General features: G+C 43.6%; 1 protein-coding gene across 3 annotated transcripts; it reads right to left on the bottom strand.

Moving 5' to 3' along the window:
• Window positions 1-1208: 1208 nt before the first annotated feature.
• On the bottom strand, window positions 1209-15950 carry sgce (sarcoglycan, epsilon). Of its 3 annotated transcripts, XM_069681282.1 has the most exons (12): window positions 15812-15950; window positions 10095-10217; window positions 9690-9847; window positions 8419-8491; window positions 7529-7727; window positions 6867-7029; window positions 5082-5296; window positions 4634-4660; window positions 3984-4172; window positions 2162-2205; window positions 1755-1792; window positions 1209-1618 (listed from the first exon to the last, which is right to left on the bottom strand). In XM_069681282.1, exons 1-12 carry the CDS (start codon window positions 15858-15860, stop codon window positions 1568-1570), a joined length of 1329 nt encoding a protein of 442 aa, XP_069537383.1. In that variant the 5' UTR covers window positions 15861-15950; the 3' UTR covers window positions 1209-1567. The 3 variants fall into 3 exon arrangements, with proteins under 3 accessions (XP_069537383.1, XP_069537385.1, XP_069537384.1); XM_069681284.1 differs by lacking the exon at window positions 1755-1792; XM_069681283.1 differs by lacking the exon at window positions 4634-4660.
• Window positions 15951-16199: the final 249 nt, after the last annotated feature.

Below are 16199 nucleotides of genomic sequence, written 5' to 3'. Positions count from 1 at the left end.
CAAGGACACGCCTCTCATGTCATTCAGATGTCGCGAGAACTTGATTGTAATTTGGACAAAGATTCTTAAAGCTCCTGTGAGGAGTTTTTCTGGTGGTTATGAAGACTGAAATTACTACTAATGCATCTATGCACAACGACATGATAACATCACGCAGTTGCTTCAGATTTGTCAGCTGTGCATTCATGATAAGAATCTCCCGTTCCTCCACATCCCAAAGGTGCTCTATTGGATTGAGATCTGGTGACAGTAGAGGCCATTTGAGTCCAGGGAACTCACTGTCGTGTTCAGGAAACCACTTTGAGATGATTTGAGCTTCGTGACACGTCGCGTTATCCTGCTGGAAGTAGGCATCAGAAGATGGGTACTCTGTGGTCATAAAGGGATGGACATGGTTAGCAATAATACGCAGGCAGGCTGTGTCGTTTAAACGTTGCTCAATTGGTACTAAGGGGCCCAAAGTGTGCCAAGAAAATATCCCCCACACCATTACACCACCCCCAGCAGCCTGAACCGTTGATGCAAGGCAAAGATGGGCCCATGCTTTCATGCTTTTTACGCCAAATTCTGACCCTACCATCCGAATGTCGCAGCAGAAATTGAGACTCAGGCTAGGCAATTTGTTTCCAATCTTCTATTGTCCGATTTTGGTGAGCCCGTGTGAATTGTAGCCTCAGTTTCCTGTTCTTAGCTGACCGGAGCGGCACCCGGTGTGGTCTTGTGCTGCTGTGGCCCGTCTGCTTCAAGGTTCGACGTGTCGTGCGTTCAGAGACGCTCTTCTGCATACCTCGGTTGTAACGAGTGGTTATTTGAGTTACTGCTGCCTTTCTATCAGCTTCAACCAATCTGGCCATTCTCCTCTGACCTCTGCCATCGACAAGGTATTTCAGCGCAGAGAACTGCTGCTCACTATATATTTTCTCTTTTGCGGACCATTCTCTGTAAACCCTAAATATGCTTGTGCGTGAAAATCCCAATAGATCAGCAATTGCTGAAATACTCAGACCAGCCCGTCTGGCACCAACAACCATACCACGTTCAAAGTAATTTAAATCATCTTTTCTTCCTACCTACCTTTGTGGTGCTCAGTTTGAACTTTGTCTTGACCATGTCTACATGCCTAAATGCACCGAGTTGCTACCATGTGATTGGCTGATTAGATATTTGCATATTTGCAATGAGTACTTGAACAGAAAAAAACAAACAAATTACGGAAAGGTTTTATTTGTTATCATGTGACAAATTACAAATAATTAATAACACATGACACGTAAAGCGTTTCTTTGAAAAACTCCCTTTCCCTCTAAGAGGTCCATTGTGCAAAGCAAGTAAAAATACTAACATCATAGTTTCAACATTAAAACATATCTTCAAAAATACTCTAATTTATATTTAAAATCAGCTAAGCTCTGTTTTGTTCCTGTTCACACTCGCACTCTTTAAGGTGGAAGTGCACATGGACGGCAAATCTCAAAAACACTGTCGAGGCATGCAGGTTGGCACGATTGTTAGAAAAAAACAAAGATATAGATACGGACTCAAAGTCGGCTTTAACACTGGTTTCTGGTCACAAGTTCAGTGCTTCGGCCACCTTCCTCTCCTCAGGAATACCATTTACCTGAAATACAAACAATTTAAAGCTTTATTAGAGGTTTTGATCCGCTATACGTCGTTTTTATCAGTTAAGAGGAGCTGAAAAAGTCCATAAAATTCAATAAAACCGTCTCCATTAAGTCACAGACTGCAGCACCTACCTCCAGCCTTCGAAATGTTGACATGACATAATTTTCTCCTTTGTTAGCAGTGAACAGAGAGAGAGCAGCAGGTTAGTGCTGGAACTGTCATGCAGATGAAGACCATGCACACAGGAGGGCGCTAACACGACGACATCAGAGACGCAGAGGTTTGAGACACCACTGGACATGCCTGAAGTCTAGATGCTGGGATTTTAACAGCGGTGCAGGAGAGAGAAGTTGTGACTCCAACATTCCTATTTAGTATTTTCATTGTAGAGTCATCTTAATGTGGGAACATGTAAGAACAAGGATCTAAAAGGATCTTAAGTAAAGCCTGTTCATGCATCTTTATATGTTGTTTATTATTAAGTGGAACACATGCAGGTGGAGAGAGGCAGACTGCTACACTTGATGGAGACACTCACCTGATGGCCGTTGCTGTGGTATCGTAATCTGGTTTTGCAGATTCCTGAAATGATCAAATATAATAATAATAAGGCAAACAGACTTTCACATACAATACAACAGCCTTTAGTATCATGTGAAAGAATGTTGTGAAGCCCATTAGGAGAAATCATGGGACAGCTTGAGTCTGTTAAGCTGTAGTGGAGTTTCCTGAAGGCCAGACACGCTTACATACAGCTTTAACTGTAAACATGGTTTGAGGCATTAAAGGCAGATTAAACGAGAAGGGTTTTGTTTGGACTTATATTTTTCTTTATGCACTTAATGCTTTAGATCTGCGTGCCTGCTAATGAGCATGTGAGCAGTAATGGCTGAGTGACAGTCTACTTCCAAACCCATAGACTGTATAGAAAAGAGTAATTGTTTTGAAACAGATCCAATTGCTTGAACGTGTATTTAACCTGCATTATTTTTAATGTCCAGCAGGGAGAAACTCCAAAAATAAGTGGTGAACCTCATGAGAAAATGCTGCTTCTCTGTTGTTTAATGACCCCAGTGAACATTTTTTTATCGTATCTATTGTTTCAATCGCTAGTTTTAAGTCTTCTTTATTACAGCATGATGCTCACTTATTAAATAATCGTCCAATTGGGAGTAAAATTGACAGTGAAGAAGGGTATGCTTTAGGGTGTGGCTCATCTCTATTTATAGACACTACGTAGAAATGTAGAATCTGTAGGCAGGGACGTGGATTTTAGGGGCGGCAAGTGTTCTGGTTTCAGTTTGCCTGTAATCCGAGTAATATTGACCAATCACGTATCAGCAGGATGCGACGTATGCAGGAAAAACAGTCTGTGTTGAGCGCAAAAGCAGGCGGAACGTAATGTGCCATAATGACATCCCGGCTCCCATCAGCGGCTATCTGACGACGATTTAGCTTCTTATTAATCTCCATAAAGAGACATCTGCATGCTAACAGCTAACAATCTGTTACAGATCTAAAATTCAACTTGAAATAAATTCCCGAAAGCCGTTCAGCGTTCAGATTTCCAGACTTCCTCGAATGCATCAGCTCGATCCGACCTCCGCTCAACAAACAAGCATTTTAAAAGTAGTTTTCTTCTCCTCTTGAGGACAGACATAATAATGATGCATCATGATGTTGAAAGTTTGGCAAAGGTAAGACCTGTTAAAGTAAATCACAAGAAAAACTGTTTCTCTTTCTGTGAACAATGCAGCACGCGGAAAAGGAAGTCTTGACTGGAAGTCGCGAGTCGCTGGCTACAAGCCCAACATGTTCACCGTTGTCCCCAGAGGCTATATTGTCGTCAGACAACAGCCGATGGGATCCGAGATTGGGTTGTGGCCCCTTTTACACTGCCAGTTGAAGGCGGGATTATTACACCTCGTCTTCTATGGACAGCGCACAGAGGCAGAATTGTGGGGCGAAGTCGTTCCGCCTCTGAGCCGGCATCGGAGGTAGTAACAGAGGCGTAAGAGAGTTTAAACGGCGAATGTGAAGCATGTGCTGTTTGTTTACACCTTGCGCACGTTTTGCTTCTGCAACACCAGAATGCTGTTGTTGCCTTGTTTAATGTAAAAGGCAAAGGCAGCATGAAGGCGGAGCTTTGTTACGACGCTGTGGCAGAACAGCAACGTGAAAAGGGCTTGTGATTGACAAGTTGATACCCAGCATAGACACCTTATAAACATATCAAACTTCTTCTCCAAATATGGTCACTTCTTGCTAAACAACAAGATTTCAAACTCGAGTCTTCAGAACTACAACATGAGTGACATCACTGTGGCTACATCCACTCCTTATACAGTCCACATACTCACGTCTGTGTCTGCATGAGGGGCATGCTGGTGGTCTCGTAGTTGTCGGGGTGGATGGGAGGCACCACCTCGCCACTGACCGGGTTGAAGACGGGCAGGGTGGAGAGCGGCCAGGAGATCTCCCTGTTCTTAGACATGCTCCGCAGCTCCTTGGAGGACTTCTGGATGGAGCTGTGGTGAACCAGCTGGATGCTGGAGAGGGGGAGAGGCAGTGAAGGTAACATGTTTGAGCTTGTGTTGATGTCATGGTTGGTGGTGTTAATTTGTCTCAGCCCGTGTGCAAGGCCTTTTTTTTCTACTGGAACACGTCTTTTAAGAAGCAATCACGTCGTGTCTGCTGCAGGGAGCTCTGCAATCAGTTCATGCATGCAAGACAGAAATATAACATCCACCCTGACCTAACGCTTAGACTTCATCTGACTTATGATGCAAGATCTGCTCTTAGTCTCACGATTTAATTTCTACCTGCATCTGACCATTGAGTTTTTGAGCAGCCCATTGGATGAGGGATGTCAACACACAGATGAGCGTATGAGTGGGAATGAAAAAGCCGTCAATGACAACATAGATGACAAAAACTGCAAACAAAGAGAGAGAGGAGGGAAACAGAGCCAAAGTAAAGCGAAACACAGCAGGAGAGGTAAAACACTTACTCTGGTGTTTGCATGTTTCTTTTTTCCCTAGAAACAAAACAAAATGGATGAATTAAATACTAATATTAATAGTTAAACACACATCTACACACAGGTGGGTGGACTGTTGGGTAAAGACAGAGTGGAGAATGGTGGCGGGATGTGGAGCACTGAGTGAACGAGGGGGGCACGTCTCTCCCAGCCTGTAAATGATGGAGAATGATGAATGGCTGTCGATGTCACAGCTTTCCTTCAAAACATCCAGATGTACGAGATGAAATCAACAAAAATACTATGACACATAATCATGGGAAACTTAATATAGATGGACCACACAGCTGGATGGTAATGACAAGCTGCAATCCAAGTCCAGATTATACCCTTCGCTATCCATCCTGTCTAATAGTTTCTCTGCTTGTCTGACATGTTTATCCGGCTGTATAAAAAGTATAAGACCGAGCACACTTACACCCCTTCTCGTCGGCAGCACATAGTGTAGCCGAGGATGAAGAAGAGGACGAGCGCCACGGCGGAAGGAACAGCCAGCGTGATCAGGAAGTCTGAAAAGTAGTCCCGGCTCTTCAGAGACTCAGACGGCGGGTCGTACGGCGCAAATTCCGGCAGGATCCCGGTGCCTGGATCGGGACGGGTGATGTACACCGGGACCACTTTGTTGATGTCGACCTGGAGAGATAAGGAGGAGTTAACACAGCTTCTGTAAACAAACAGTAGGTTGTGTGTAACTAATTGTAGCTAGCTTGATTGTAGCTATGCACAATGCTCAAACCATAGACTGTATAAAAAGACGGACGGCATGACAGCTCCCTAAAAGTGAAGCCAAAACATCTCTAGCGCCCCCTGCTGACTGGCTGCAGTATAGGTCATAAAGCCCGCCTCCTCCATGTTAACAGATGGGACATGAGTCAAACTATAAAATCAAAATACACGCAAAATAAATGTTTCTCAAACATGGTTTCTGTCATTATAGTTAGTTCTTATCATGCTGATTTACGTCCAAGTGTTCACTTTTCTGACAAGTTTATTTTTAATTGGTTATTTGATGCTGTAAAAAGGATGATTGACAGCTCAGTTGACAAATACGGCTCCTGCAGCCGATCTGTTCCTGTTTAGCAGAGTAGAGGAGGAACATTGAAGTTTCCATATCTGTGAATGTCAGCTTCAGACCAACACAAGAAGCTGTTCTGCTGTTACATACGCAGACATGCAGGATCTTTGCTGTTTTTTTAAGTGTGTGTTTTGGCTAGCAGAAGTGACTACGGCGGCTCCACCTGCCGATCTTTACTGCGCAGCTCTGGCTTCAAATGACGTCACCATAGCAAGATGGCAGCGCCTGTCATGGCGGCTATTTTGGCATCAATTTTGTACGATGAGCGCAGATGGAGACACGTCATCCAACTTTTTTTTATAGTCATTAGTTCATACACTGAAGATAAGTCATTAACAAAATAAAGATAATGTAGCACTATCAAGAGTCAAGAACTTGCTTAAATTAAATTAAAATAGATGTTTGATTGTTTTTATCACGCGTGTCCCGCGATAGTTACATATACACTCGTATCTGACCCGACAAGGACAAAATAACTCGGAGGCTTAAACTAACTTAAAGCCCAATGAAACGCTTCCTGCTAATTTAATATACCTCCTCCTACTGTAAGTGCAAAGGACCTTCTAGCTAGCTAACAATTGTGTTTGAATGCTCTCAATATTCAGCGCTATTGGCTACAGTTAATGCCGGTCATTTTTTTCCTCCCTTAAAGCATAAACATCAAAATAGAGAATAAAATGGCCGTCCTTGCTGTTTCATGGTAACTTTACAGCTCCTGTGAGGAGTTTTTCACTTGTTATTAAACAGACGGAAATTTATTCTGATGACTCTAAATGACCTACAAAAGCAAAGCAGACCATCAGCGACAAGAGTGATTGTTTCTATATAGTTATTTTTAACACCTGAAACTGCTGGCGGGGGGGGGGGTAGGTGTCAGATGAAACGATTAACTGCACGCTGCCTTTGTTTACATTTCCAGGGCACAAATTTAAAGTAAGTGATACATATGACTGTAAGGAAAGCAGGATGAGATTTTTCCACCACTAAAGCATGTACAGGACAAAATCAGCAAAGAGATAAGAGGTACGGATTTGTCCACAGGGGGCGCCAAAATCAACACAAACAGAAAGTTCCTCACAGGAGCTTTAAAGCACCAACTCATGGAAATCTGTACTCAACCATCCTTACCAGAGAGATCTTACACCAATCAATGTTAAACTGAGCTCTGAACTTCTTGTCACAGCTGATGACGGGCTCCATCTCCTGACTGCAGCGTAGCTGGTTATGAGGGCTCTCCACCTCCCGCAGGCACGACGAGAAGGGAACATCTGCACCGACCATCACGTACACCCTGGAGAGCGGAGGAGACAAGACAACACAGAGCATGAGATGATGGAGCCTCATTTCACGTTTATGCTTGTAGCAGTCAGAGCATCTCTCCTCCACTGAGTGTTCTCGAGATGCTTTCATCTTCCAAAACGTCAGTCTTTGATGCACCTCTTATGGCAGCTCACGTGGGCTGCTGTCCTCTGAACGAGAACAACTGACAGCGTCTGTCAGCGCTGCGGGCCCGGTGTGCTCGTCTAATTCACAGCGAGCTGAGGATTCCCAAGGACCCAATTATATAAAACATCAGGCTGATGTGAGTAAGCTGAAAATATCCGCAGTTTGTTTGATTGAGAAGTGAAGAGGTTGCTCATGCAGAGATTCTCAAAAGACTTATTGTGTGTGAGTTATCAGGGGCAATCATACATAAATCACAACACTAATCCTGCTCTAGGTTTGGTCTTAAAGAAACAAAATCAATGCAAAGGGCTATAAAATAAACCTATCACACTTAAATTCCTCACCCTTCCTTGAGGTTGTTGATGGGCAGGGGCACGCGGCCGCCGCGGTCAAGCGCCGATGTAATGTTGATGGCGTTGAGGCGCTCCGGCTGCCACACGTTCTTCACAGCTCCCAGGAAGTCCCCCAGCACCTCGCTGGCCAGCATCTCCTCCACGTTCATGTTTTTGATGTAAAACTCGGCCTGGAAGGGCAGGGGGAACTCTGCGCACGGGGAGGAAATAGGATAAAAGGTGAACAGCAGTGAGATGAAAGAGGGAGAAGACATGAGGGCGGCTTTATCGGTGCGCTGCTGACTAAGAAATCATCCATTCTTTATTACTGCCGCAGAGTTCACACCCGTTTCACCAGTCTGTCCAGCAGGCGCTGGTGCGTCTGCCCTTCTCTGTTATGACTTTGGCCTCCTTCTGGGGCCAGATGGCAGATGACATCACAGCATAGGGAGAGTGATGTCACGTTAGCGCTGCAAACATCTGCTGAGCGTTCGAACGACTCTGATCATATTGGGCCGCATGTACCGTGACTGGTCAACGAGCCAGCGTGCAAACATACACACGCACAGATGTGAGGAGCACAGGGATGAAATAATCAGTCATTACCTAGCATAATAAATTACTTAGCATAATGTACTAATAAAGTAATGTTTTCCCAGAAGCTATGACATATGAAACCGATTTGTGATAGTTGCTGATTATCTATAAGCGGATGTATGAACACGTGGTTAAATCAATACAATTTTCTGTTTCCTTACAAGTGATCGATTAGTTCTCGTTGACTCAAGTAATCAAAGGCCACATTCACCGCTCGAGTGCCGAGTGTGGCCTCAGGAATTAATCAGGGAAGTTGCACAGTCTGATCTCTGTTTGCTCTAAGCTGTAACACTGGCGCCTCTTACCTTCTGTAGCCATGATGTTTATGACCAAGTTGTGCCGTGCCGTCTCGAAAGTGCGTCTGTTATAGGCAGTAATCTGAAACACACAGGGGTGAAAGTTTAAGCCCAGATCAGTGCAGCTTATATGGCAGCAGCCCCCCCTGGACAAGGCTGAGCTCGACGCACCACGCAGGCTCTGTTCCCAATGAGACGCCGTATAGGAGCACATGTGCGCCGCTGGGAACGTTAAGCCTTTTGGGAAAAGAATTTCTACAGTAGCTTATGGGGGACAAAGAAAGCATAAAAAAACATTATGGAATTTAGCTCAGAGACTCAGAGCGTAACATCGCTCTGTGCTACTACTGCATGCTTAAAAATCAGCTGAGCTCAGGAAAATCAATTCAAACGTGTAACCGCACTGTTACTTCTCTGTGTGCCTCGGCAAAGAGTGTTTTAACGTCGTCCAGATTAAATGAGATTTTCTGATCCTTTCAATTTTATGCTTTTATTTTGTTAAACACTTTTAGCACAACCGCAGAATTCATTTTCCCTTCAGGCACTTCATCGTCATCATCTTCGGTCGGTTTGTTCGTTCGGTTCAGAACTAACGAGTGTTACGACATGTCACGAGGCAGCGGTAGACCAGCAAGTCCTGTGTTCTGTGAGGAAAAATCACTGTTTTTGTTAATGGAGTCTGGTGGCTTTGAAGAGAGCGATCGAACGGCTGCTGATGGTGAAACAAAAAACTTGAGCACCGCTGTTTTCACACGATGCATGACACAATGATCCTATTGGCCTGTTTTGGATGCGATGCATTTGATTGGCGTCTAGTCCAAGTCAGTCTTTCTTTCAAGCTCGCAATGAACCTAGATACATATTTTACTCAGTAAAGGATGGATGTACACATGTAGTGAATTACATATAGAACATACAGAGGAATTGAACCCTGGAAGAAGCCACTGTCAGTCAAAGCTGGTGTTCTCTGTAATCAATAGAAGCAAAAATATTTGAAATTGGCGCCATAGCTGTGGAGAAAGTTGTACAAACAGCTCGTGGTTTCGCCAATTCTATATTCCTACAACACCCAGCATGCATTGCGCCCCCTTTTTTCCTACCATAATGGCATTAGCTCCCCATAATAGCATGATAAGACTGAGGTTGAAAATCGGCAAACTGGCCCTTTAAGTGAGTAAAATAACCAATTTTGATTAAATGAAAAGCTGCTCAATTAAAGTAAAGTGAGTACTTGTAATTCATTACTTCCACCATTGTGTATAAGCGCTCCGACCACCCACCTCTATGATCGTTGCCTTCCCAACATGCTCTGCAGTGGGGGAGCCATAGAGCACCCCGTCGCTGTGCGGGGTCCTCTGGATGTAGCGCAGCCAGCCCGGCCTGTCGGGGTAGCCCATCAGGTTGGTGTTGAAAGTGATGGGGTCGTTGCTGGCATCACCTGTAGGCAGAGCTGTTTAATGATCTGTTATGCGCCAAAACTAATTCAGTAATGTGCGTTGAGATCCATTAGCTGAATTGTAGACGTGCTGCCAGAAAAGTTTAAGCATTTTTTAGCAGTAAAATATGATGAGTGGATGATGTACTGCTGCATTGGCAACTACCTCTTGTTTTAATGATTTAGATAATCAAACTTTCAACATAATAAAAAACACAGAGCATAAAACATGAGGGTGATGGTGTTGTACCTGACTTGGGGTAGGGAGGAAACTCTCCTTTGAAGTACTCTCTCTCCAGAACGTGGACGAACAGCACTCCTGCAGACGGGTAGACGTTGCGGTCCGCATGCGATCTCGACAAGATGGTGATCACTGAAACGCAGATTTCAAACAAAAAGGAAATAAGCTCCTGAAAGCAGAAGTTTTTTAGTGTTTAATCACCTTTAATGACCACACAAGAGCACCAATTAGGAAAGCAGAGAAGGCGTTAATTGAGGTGAAAACAAGCCCCTGCTGCCTACTTCATACTTTGGATCAACTCTGCTCGCAGTGATAGATGTGTCTACCTCTCTCGCCTGTTGTCTGCATTCTCAAGAAGGTAATTGCACGCACTTCAAAACAAGTACGCAGGGCAAAAAACAGCCAAGCGTGGAGGCAAAAACTCAAATCATTATCTGCCGGAAAGACTATGATTTGCTACAAAAGGAAGAGCAAGCAGCTAAACATAAACAATACATTTCAGGGGCATGAAGCCGAGGCCCTGCGAGCAACAGCAGCAGTAATGAGCGTCATTCAGACTGTAGAGTTGTTTTCATGTCCTCCTCCCACTCTGTCTCCATTATGCTCTCTGTTTAGCCCCACTCCATTTCAAACACAAACATTCGGTTTTTATTTGTGAGGGGCATTGTGGGAGAAAACGGCAGCCCCTTTACAGAACTATACACAACTTAAGAGCGTCTGTCTCTTTCACTTTTCACCCGTCTTTTGCTCACTTGTCTTCTTTCAACAGCATTTATTTATCCTAAGTGGGTGGGCACTCAATTTTTAATCACCATGGGAGACTGAATGTACAAGGAAGAAGAGGAGGAGGGAGAAAGCGCAAGAGAGGGAGGGGAAGCTGGAGTTCTTTGCTGTAAAGCACGAGAGGAGTTTGAGCTGCTCTCGCCCGCAGAAACATAACTCCTGTCATATTGCACAGCTGCAAGATGGCATGGGGAAGCTGTGTGTGTGCCTCCCCGCCAGCAAAATGTCACTGACTTTCTCCATTGTTTATCTCCTGCTTCATCTAATGAGCATCAAAGCAGCATATTATACATCAGTGGTTCTAAAAGGACGGTACTGCTGCCCCTAGGGGTGCTGTGGAGAAATGCAAGGGGGCATACTTAAAGGGCAAGTTCGCTGATTTTCAACCTCAGTCATATCATGTTATTATGGGGAGCTAATGTCATTATGGTAGGAAAAAAATGCAATTTCGCTCTCTGCCTTTGGAGGACGCTATCCGCTTCTTCGAATGGGCCCTGGAAAACCTCCACCAGACTATGTAAAACGCGTCATTTGGCGGAGGCCAGGGAGCTCGCTAAACTACACTTCCTCAATCTAGGACGCCCGCCTCCAATGTCATGACTCGTAAAAATCGTCAGGTTTGAAATGTAGACTGCAGACCTGCAGATTTTTTAGATGATACACTGGTATATTCTCATCGTATTTCGGATTCTGTACCGCTCTGAGCCGTCGCCTGCAGCGAAACGATAGTACTTAACTCCAGCGTCTCTCGCTGGGCCGTTCCTTTCAGAGGGAGGGGCGCAATGCACGCTGGGTGTTGTAGGAATGTAGAATGGGTGAAACCACGAGCTGTTTGTACAACTTTCTCCACAGCTATGGCGCCAATTTCAAATATTATTGCTTCTATCGATTACAGAGAACACCAGCTTTGACTGACAGCGGCTTTTTCCGGGGGCTAATTGCTCCTTTAAGATTTGTCGAATGGTATATTTAAATAATATCAATCATGCTTAATTCTGAATATAATTATTTTACAATAAGCTAGAGAAAAATGGAAATTTAAGTCAAATAAACCACGTCATCGACCGACTCCTGTCCTGCCCCGTAAGCCCTCTCCTGGAACACAAGCTGAGTCGAAGGAGAGTCTGGGCTGAAGAGAGTAATGGAGCAGGATTTACATTTTAATCCCCGTCCATGAAAGAGGAAGTCAGTATGTGATCTTTGGTTGTTAAGCGTTATCTATTACCAGGGTGCACAAAGGGGTTATAAAAGATTAGGTGACACAGTAAGCTGCAGATTATTAAAGAAGGCCACATCGGCACTGGTGCGCTGCTGGAAGTATGAAGTTATAAAACAGTCCCTTTGGTGTTAAACTGAGCATCATCGGCGGCTTTAAACACAGACGCTGAGCCGGCCATATGTCCAACGTCTCCCAGAGACAATCAATAGCAATTATCAGCCAATACTTGTGGGGTTACTTACAGAAACCTGAGGTTATATATCTTTCTAAAAACAGATCCCCACCTGAGCATGACTAATCCCTGCGATGGCTGTTCTGCTGCTGCTCCTGCACCCCTGACACAAGGACCGAGGCTATACAGAGACCATTGAGAACGGCTTGAGTCGATCTGAATGCGCACGCTCGGATTCTATTCCCCGACCGGTTGGGCCTCATCAATTCTTCACCGCACAAAAGGACCACAGTCGCTTCGCTCCCAGTGAAGGTCAAGCTTTTGCTATTCTGCTCCGGGTGGATGCGGTGTAAACACTTGTGACACGTCCGCAGATGAGACAGGCAGGCAGGCACAGATGGCCCGGCCCCATCTAATGGTTTGAGGAATAGGTAATGACCTTTGGGATTTGAAATGTGCTTTAGCCTATTAACATGAAAGCTTCCTTTCAACAGCAAACATTTAGGCCTGACACACTCTCCTGGCAGCCTGATGTCAGCTGGTCTAGCTTTACAGGATCCTCCAGGACTTCTCCACCCTCACCTTTGACAGCAGGCTCTTCCAGTGTAAGTAAAGATCACTGACTAAGCCACGCCGAGGCTGCACTAATAGCATCAGATCTGCTTATATGTAGCAGGCTGAGTTTGTGCCAGGCCTTCTCGAGATGATGGACTGCGGCGCTCTACCTGAACATAATACATCACTAATTAAAGGTTAATACTGAACCGTCCTCTGAAGACTAACCTGTCGGCTCCTGCTGCAGGACAAACGCTAACACAAGCTAAACTTCTCTGTTAAATTAGCTCAAATACACACAAGCACTCAAGAAGTGCTCTATTAATTAAGCATGATCATCTTTCACTGACACACATGCCTGTATTTGTCATAGTAGATAACTAACAACCCCTGAGGGTGGGGTAAATGGCTAACCTGGTTTTATGCCCCTTTCTGCTGCCCTTTGATTGGCTGAAATCTCAGAAATGATCCTTTATAGTTAAACCACCTTTGTCCCTATAACGACTCGAGATAACAGAGGCCTCTGGCGGACCGAGGAAAGAGAAGGATGTCCTTAAGTTCTGTTGCATCAGCGTTATGTGCGCACGTCGTCGTCCGGGGTCAGGAGGAACACATGTGCTTCTTTGGTGTTTGAGGGGAAACACAGACAACAAGGATTGCTTCTGTTTGCGCCCAGGATGTGATGCGTTTGAGCCTGGTTGTTCTAAACACAGACCTGGAAGTGAAAGTGGTTTGTGTCACAAGAAGCAGAAGGCGATGGCTAAGGAGAAGAGTGGACAAAGTGCTCTATAAAAGGTACGTAAATCACTGATTTCTCTATGACTCTAGAAGAAGTATGCGTCTCCCACAGCGTTGATCATTGCAGTGAAGTAAAAGTATCATGTAAAACAGAAGAAACAGACCTTTGTGTCATAGTTAATGATTTAAGATTAATTCTACTTCAAGCAAGGACAATTTTAGACTAAATTAAAATTCTGCCGCTACAGCAAAAGTAAGTGGGCCAAGTCTGTGGGACAACTGAAGATAATGGCAGCATTAATGGGGAACCATTTGAGCGTGTCACTGTGTTATGACAGGGGGGAGGGGACAGCGGGTCACAACATGAAGTGCACCACTGCACACACACACACTCACCATCTCTGTACAGGGCTGTTCTCTGCTTCAAGCCCATGGATCGCTCCATATGAACATCATGCAAAGCGGTGTCTTTGGCATCATAGGCATGCACAATGTAAACTACTGGATCAATGAATGAAAGCATGAATGGAACAAGAGTGTCTTTTAAAGGGCTTTCTGATAAGGTACACATAGTAGAACTAATGCAGTCTAACACAAAAAAAGTTTTTCAGTTGTAGAGATGCAGATTCAAGTTTTTTTGAAGCTCATATTGACATTTTCTGGACTTCTCTAGACCAGAAAAGAATTAATTTAATTAATTTAAATTGTAAATTATTTTACAAGCATATTTTATAAGATGCAGATTTCAATCCAACCCTTTAATCATTTATAAAATATGATAAATACGACACTTTTGACACAGCCATACAGAGCTTATTTCAGTTCATTTACTCAGATCATTTAATTATAAGAAGATGATAATTAAAGATAAGAATATGCATATTTAGTGAAAGCCTTTTAACACAAGCTGTGTAAACTAGGGATGCACACTACTACTGGCATGTTATCAGTACCTGCTGATTACGGCTTGAAAATGACATATCGGCATCCGCAGATTTGTCACTTTTCTGCCGATATGTTCCGCCGATAAAACAAACGCTTTAATTATGCCTAAATGCTCGATAATTCCTTAAAAAAGCTTGGCATAATGCTACAATAAATACTCGCCGCAAGTGTGCGCATGCACTGCCTGCACACGACTCTTCCGTCAAGTGCGAAGAAGGGTGCAAGATGTCTGCGGTATGGCTGTTTTTGGCTACTACAATAAGGCATGATATCAATTCCACTACAGGGGAGACTTGATGTTTTCTGCAATTAGGAGAAAAAAAAAACAGGTGCCTAATATATCAGTATCGAAATTGGCTAATGGCAAAAAGGGTTGGAAAATATCAGCAAACGGATATCGGTATAAAATCCAATATCTTGCATCCCTAATGTAAACAGATGGGATTTAGGAAAATCAAACTGGATTAAAAACTATACAAATTACGTCACTGTGTTATATTAAAACAACAACCCACTCTTCTAAACACTAACATTTGACACCCTGTAAATTGTATTTGAATAGGTCTGTCATCTATAGCAACAGGGATTCAGGGTGAACACTGACTAAACAAAAATCTAATTTTATTTTGAAATTATTTTCTTGAATAATCACTTCCTCGTTTAGTCTACAAAATGTCAAAAAATAAAAATAAATCTAAATCTGAGCTTCAATAAACTTAAATCTGTATCTCTAAATCAGAACACATTACAACCTTCATACGGATAGGACTGCATTAATTTTGGCTATATGAGCCTATTAACCTGCAAAAGAGAGTATATTTAAATAAGCATAATATGATAAACAGCTGTAACAATGAGGAGGCTGTCACTTTGCATACGTCTTATAATAAAGCAGTGTATTAATATTATCTATTTCTCTACATGTAATAATGGTAACTTGAGCTCATTAATTAGCATTAGCTGCTTAATTAGGCATTCATAAAACACCTGGTCTATATACAGTATAAACACAGGCCTGCGCCAGGGGACATGCGCTGCTTCCCAAAGGTAATTAAAGCATAACGAGCAAGACAACGTATAATGTTTTGAAGGTACTGTACAAAACACATTTTTACGGTAAATGTTTAGGCACTCCTGCCGTATAACGGTATAGCTGTGTACCGTTAGCCATTTTTTCCATGCCTCCTCCTCAGCCTCCTGGAAAACATGAGCGCAGCAGCTAAAGGCTAACTAGCAAGCTAACTAACATGGACACCGCTTCAAAGGACAACCCGTGAATATTCATTCATATTTCCGAATTGAATCGATACGTACCCGTACTAAGCCACACCGCGACCCCTGCTACGGACATGGTGCGTATCATCCTCGTAAATCTGACATGAAAAAGGATGTTTAATCTAATCGCCACTGGGTTTGACAGCCATAATAATAAGCATCCTGCAGCATTCCTTCCTCCGCCTCCTTCCTTCACTGGAGCAGCGCGGCTGCTCATTGGCTGCACATCTGGATGGAAAAAGACGGTTGTCTTGTAAAATGTAAATGTGCAAAAACAAGATGTGAATCAGAATTAGAGCACCACGCCTTTAGCAAATGGTTGTGTGGGATGTTGTTGGGTTTTTAAATTGTATGCTTAAGGAGGAGGAGAGGCTGTGGTGTGTCTGTTGATTTATATCTATGTGGTCTGGGATAATATGTAAATGTC

This window comes from Semicossyphus pulcher, unplaced genomic scaffold (genome assembly GCF_022749685.1).
Source record: "Semicossyphus pulcher isolate SPU_LCO1_2020_fin unplaced genomic scaffold, fSemPul1.0.p SCAF_5, whole genome shotgun sequence".
In the NCBI taxonomy this organism is placed as follows: Eukaryota; Metazoa; Chordata; class Actinopteri; order Labriformes; family Labridae; genus Semicossyphus; species Semicossyphus pulcher.
This window is presented reverse-complemented; position numbering and strand designations above follow the sequence as displayed.

Bases quoted from the DNA above. Each gene is read 5' to 3' on its own strand.
- sgce (XM_069681282.1), bottom strand. From the start codon at position 15,860: ATGATACGCACCATGTCCGTAGCAGGGGTCGCGGTGTGGCTTAGTACG. The intron at 1,793-2,161 runs GTGAGTGTCTCC...CTGCTAACAAAG, and splicing joins ACCACAGCAACGGCCATCAG to GAGAAAATTATGTCATGTCA. The intron at 1,619-1,754 runs GTAGGTGCTGCA...TTTGTATTTCAG, and splicing joins CAACATTTCGAAGGCTGGAG to GTAAATGGTATTCCTGAGGA.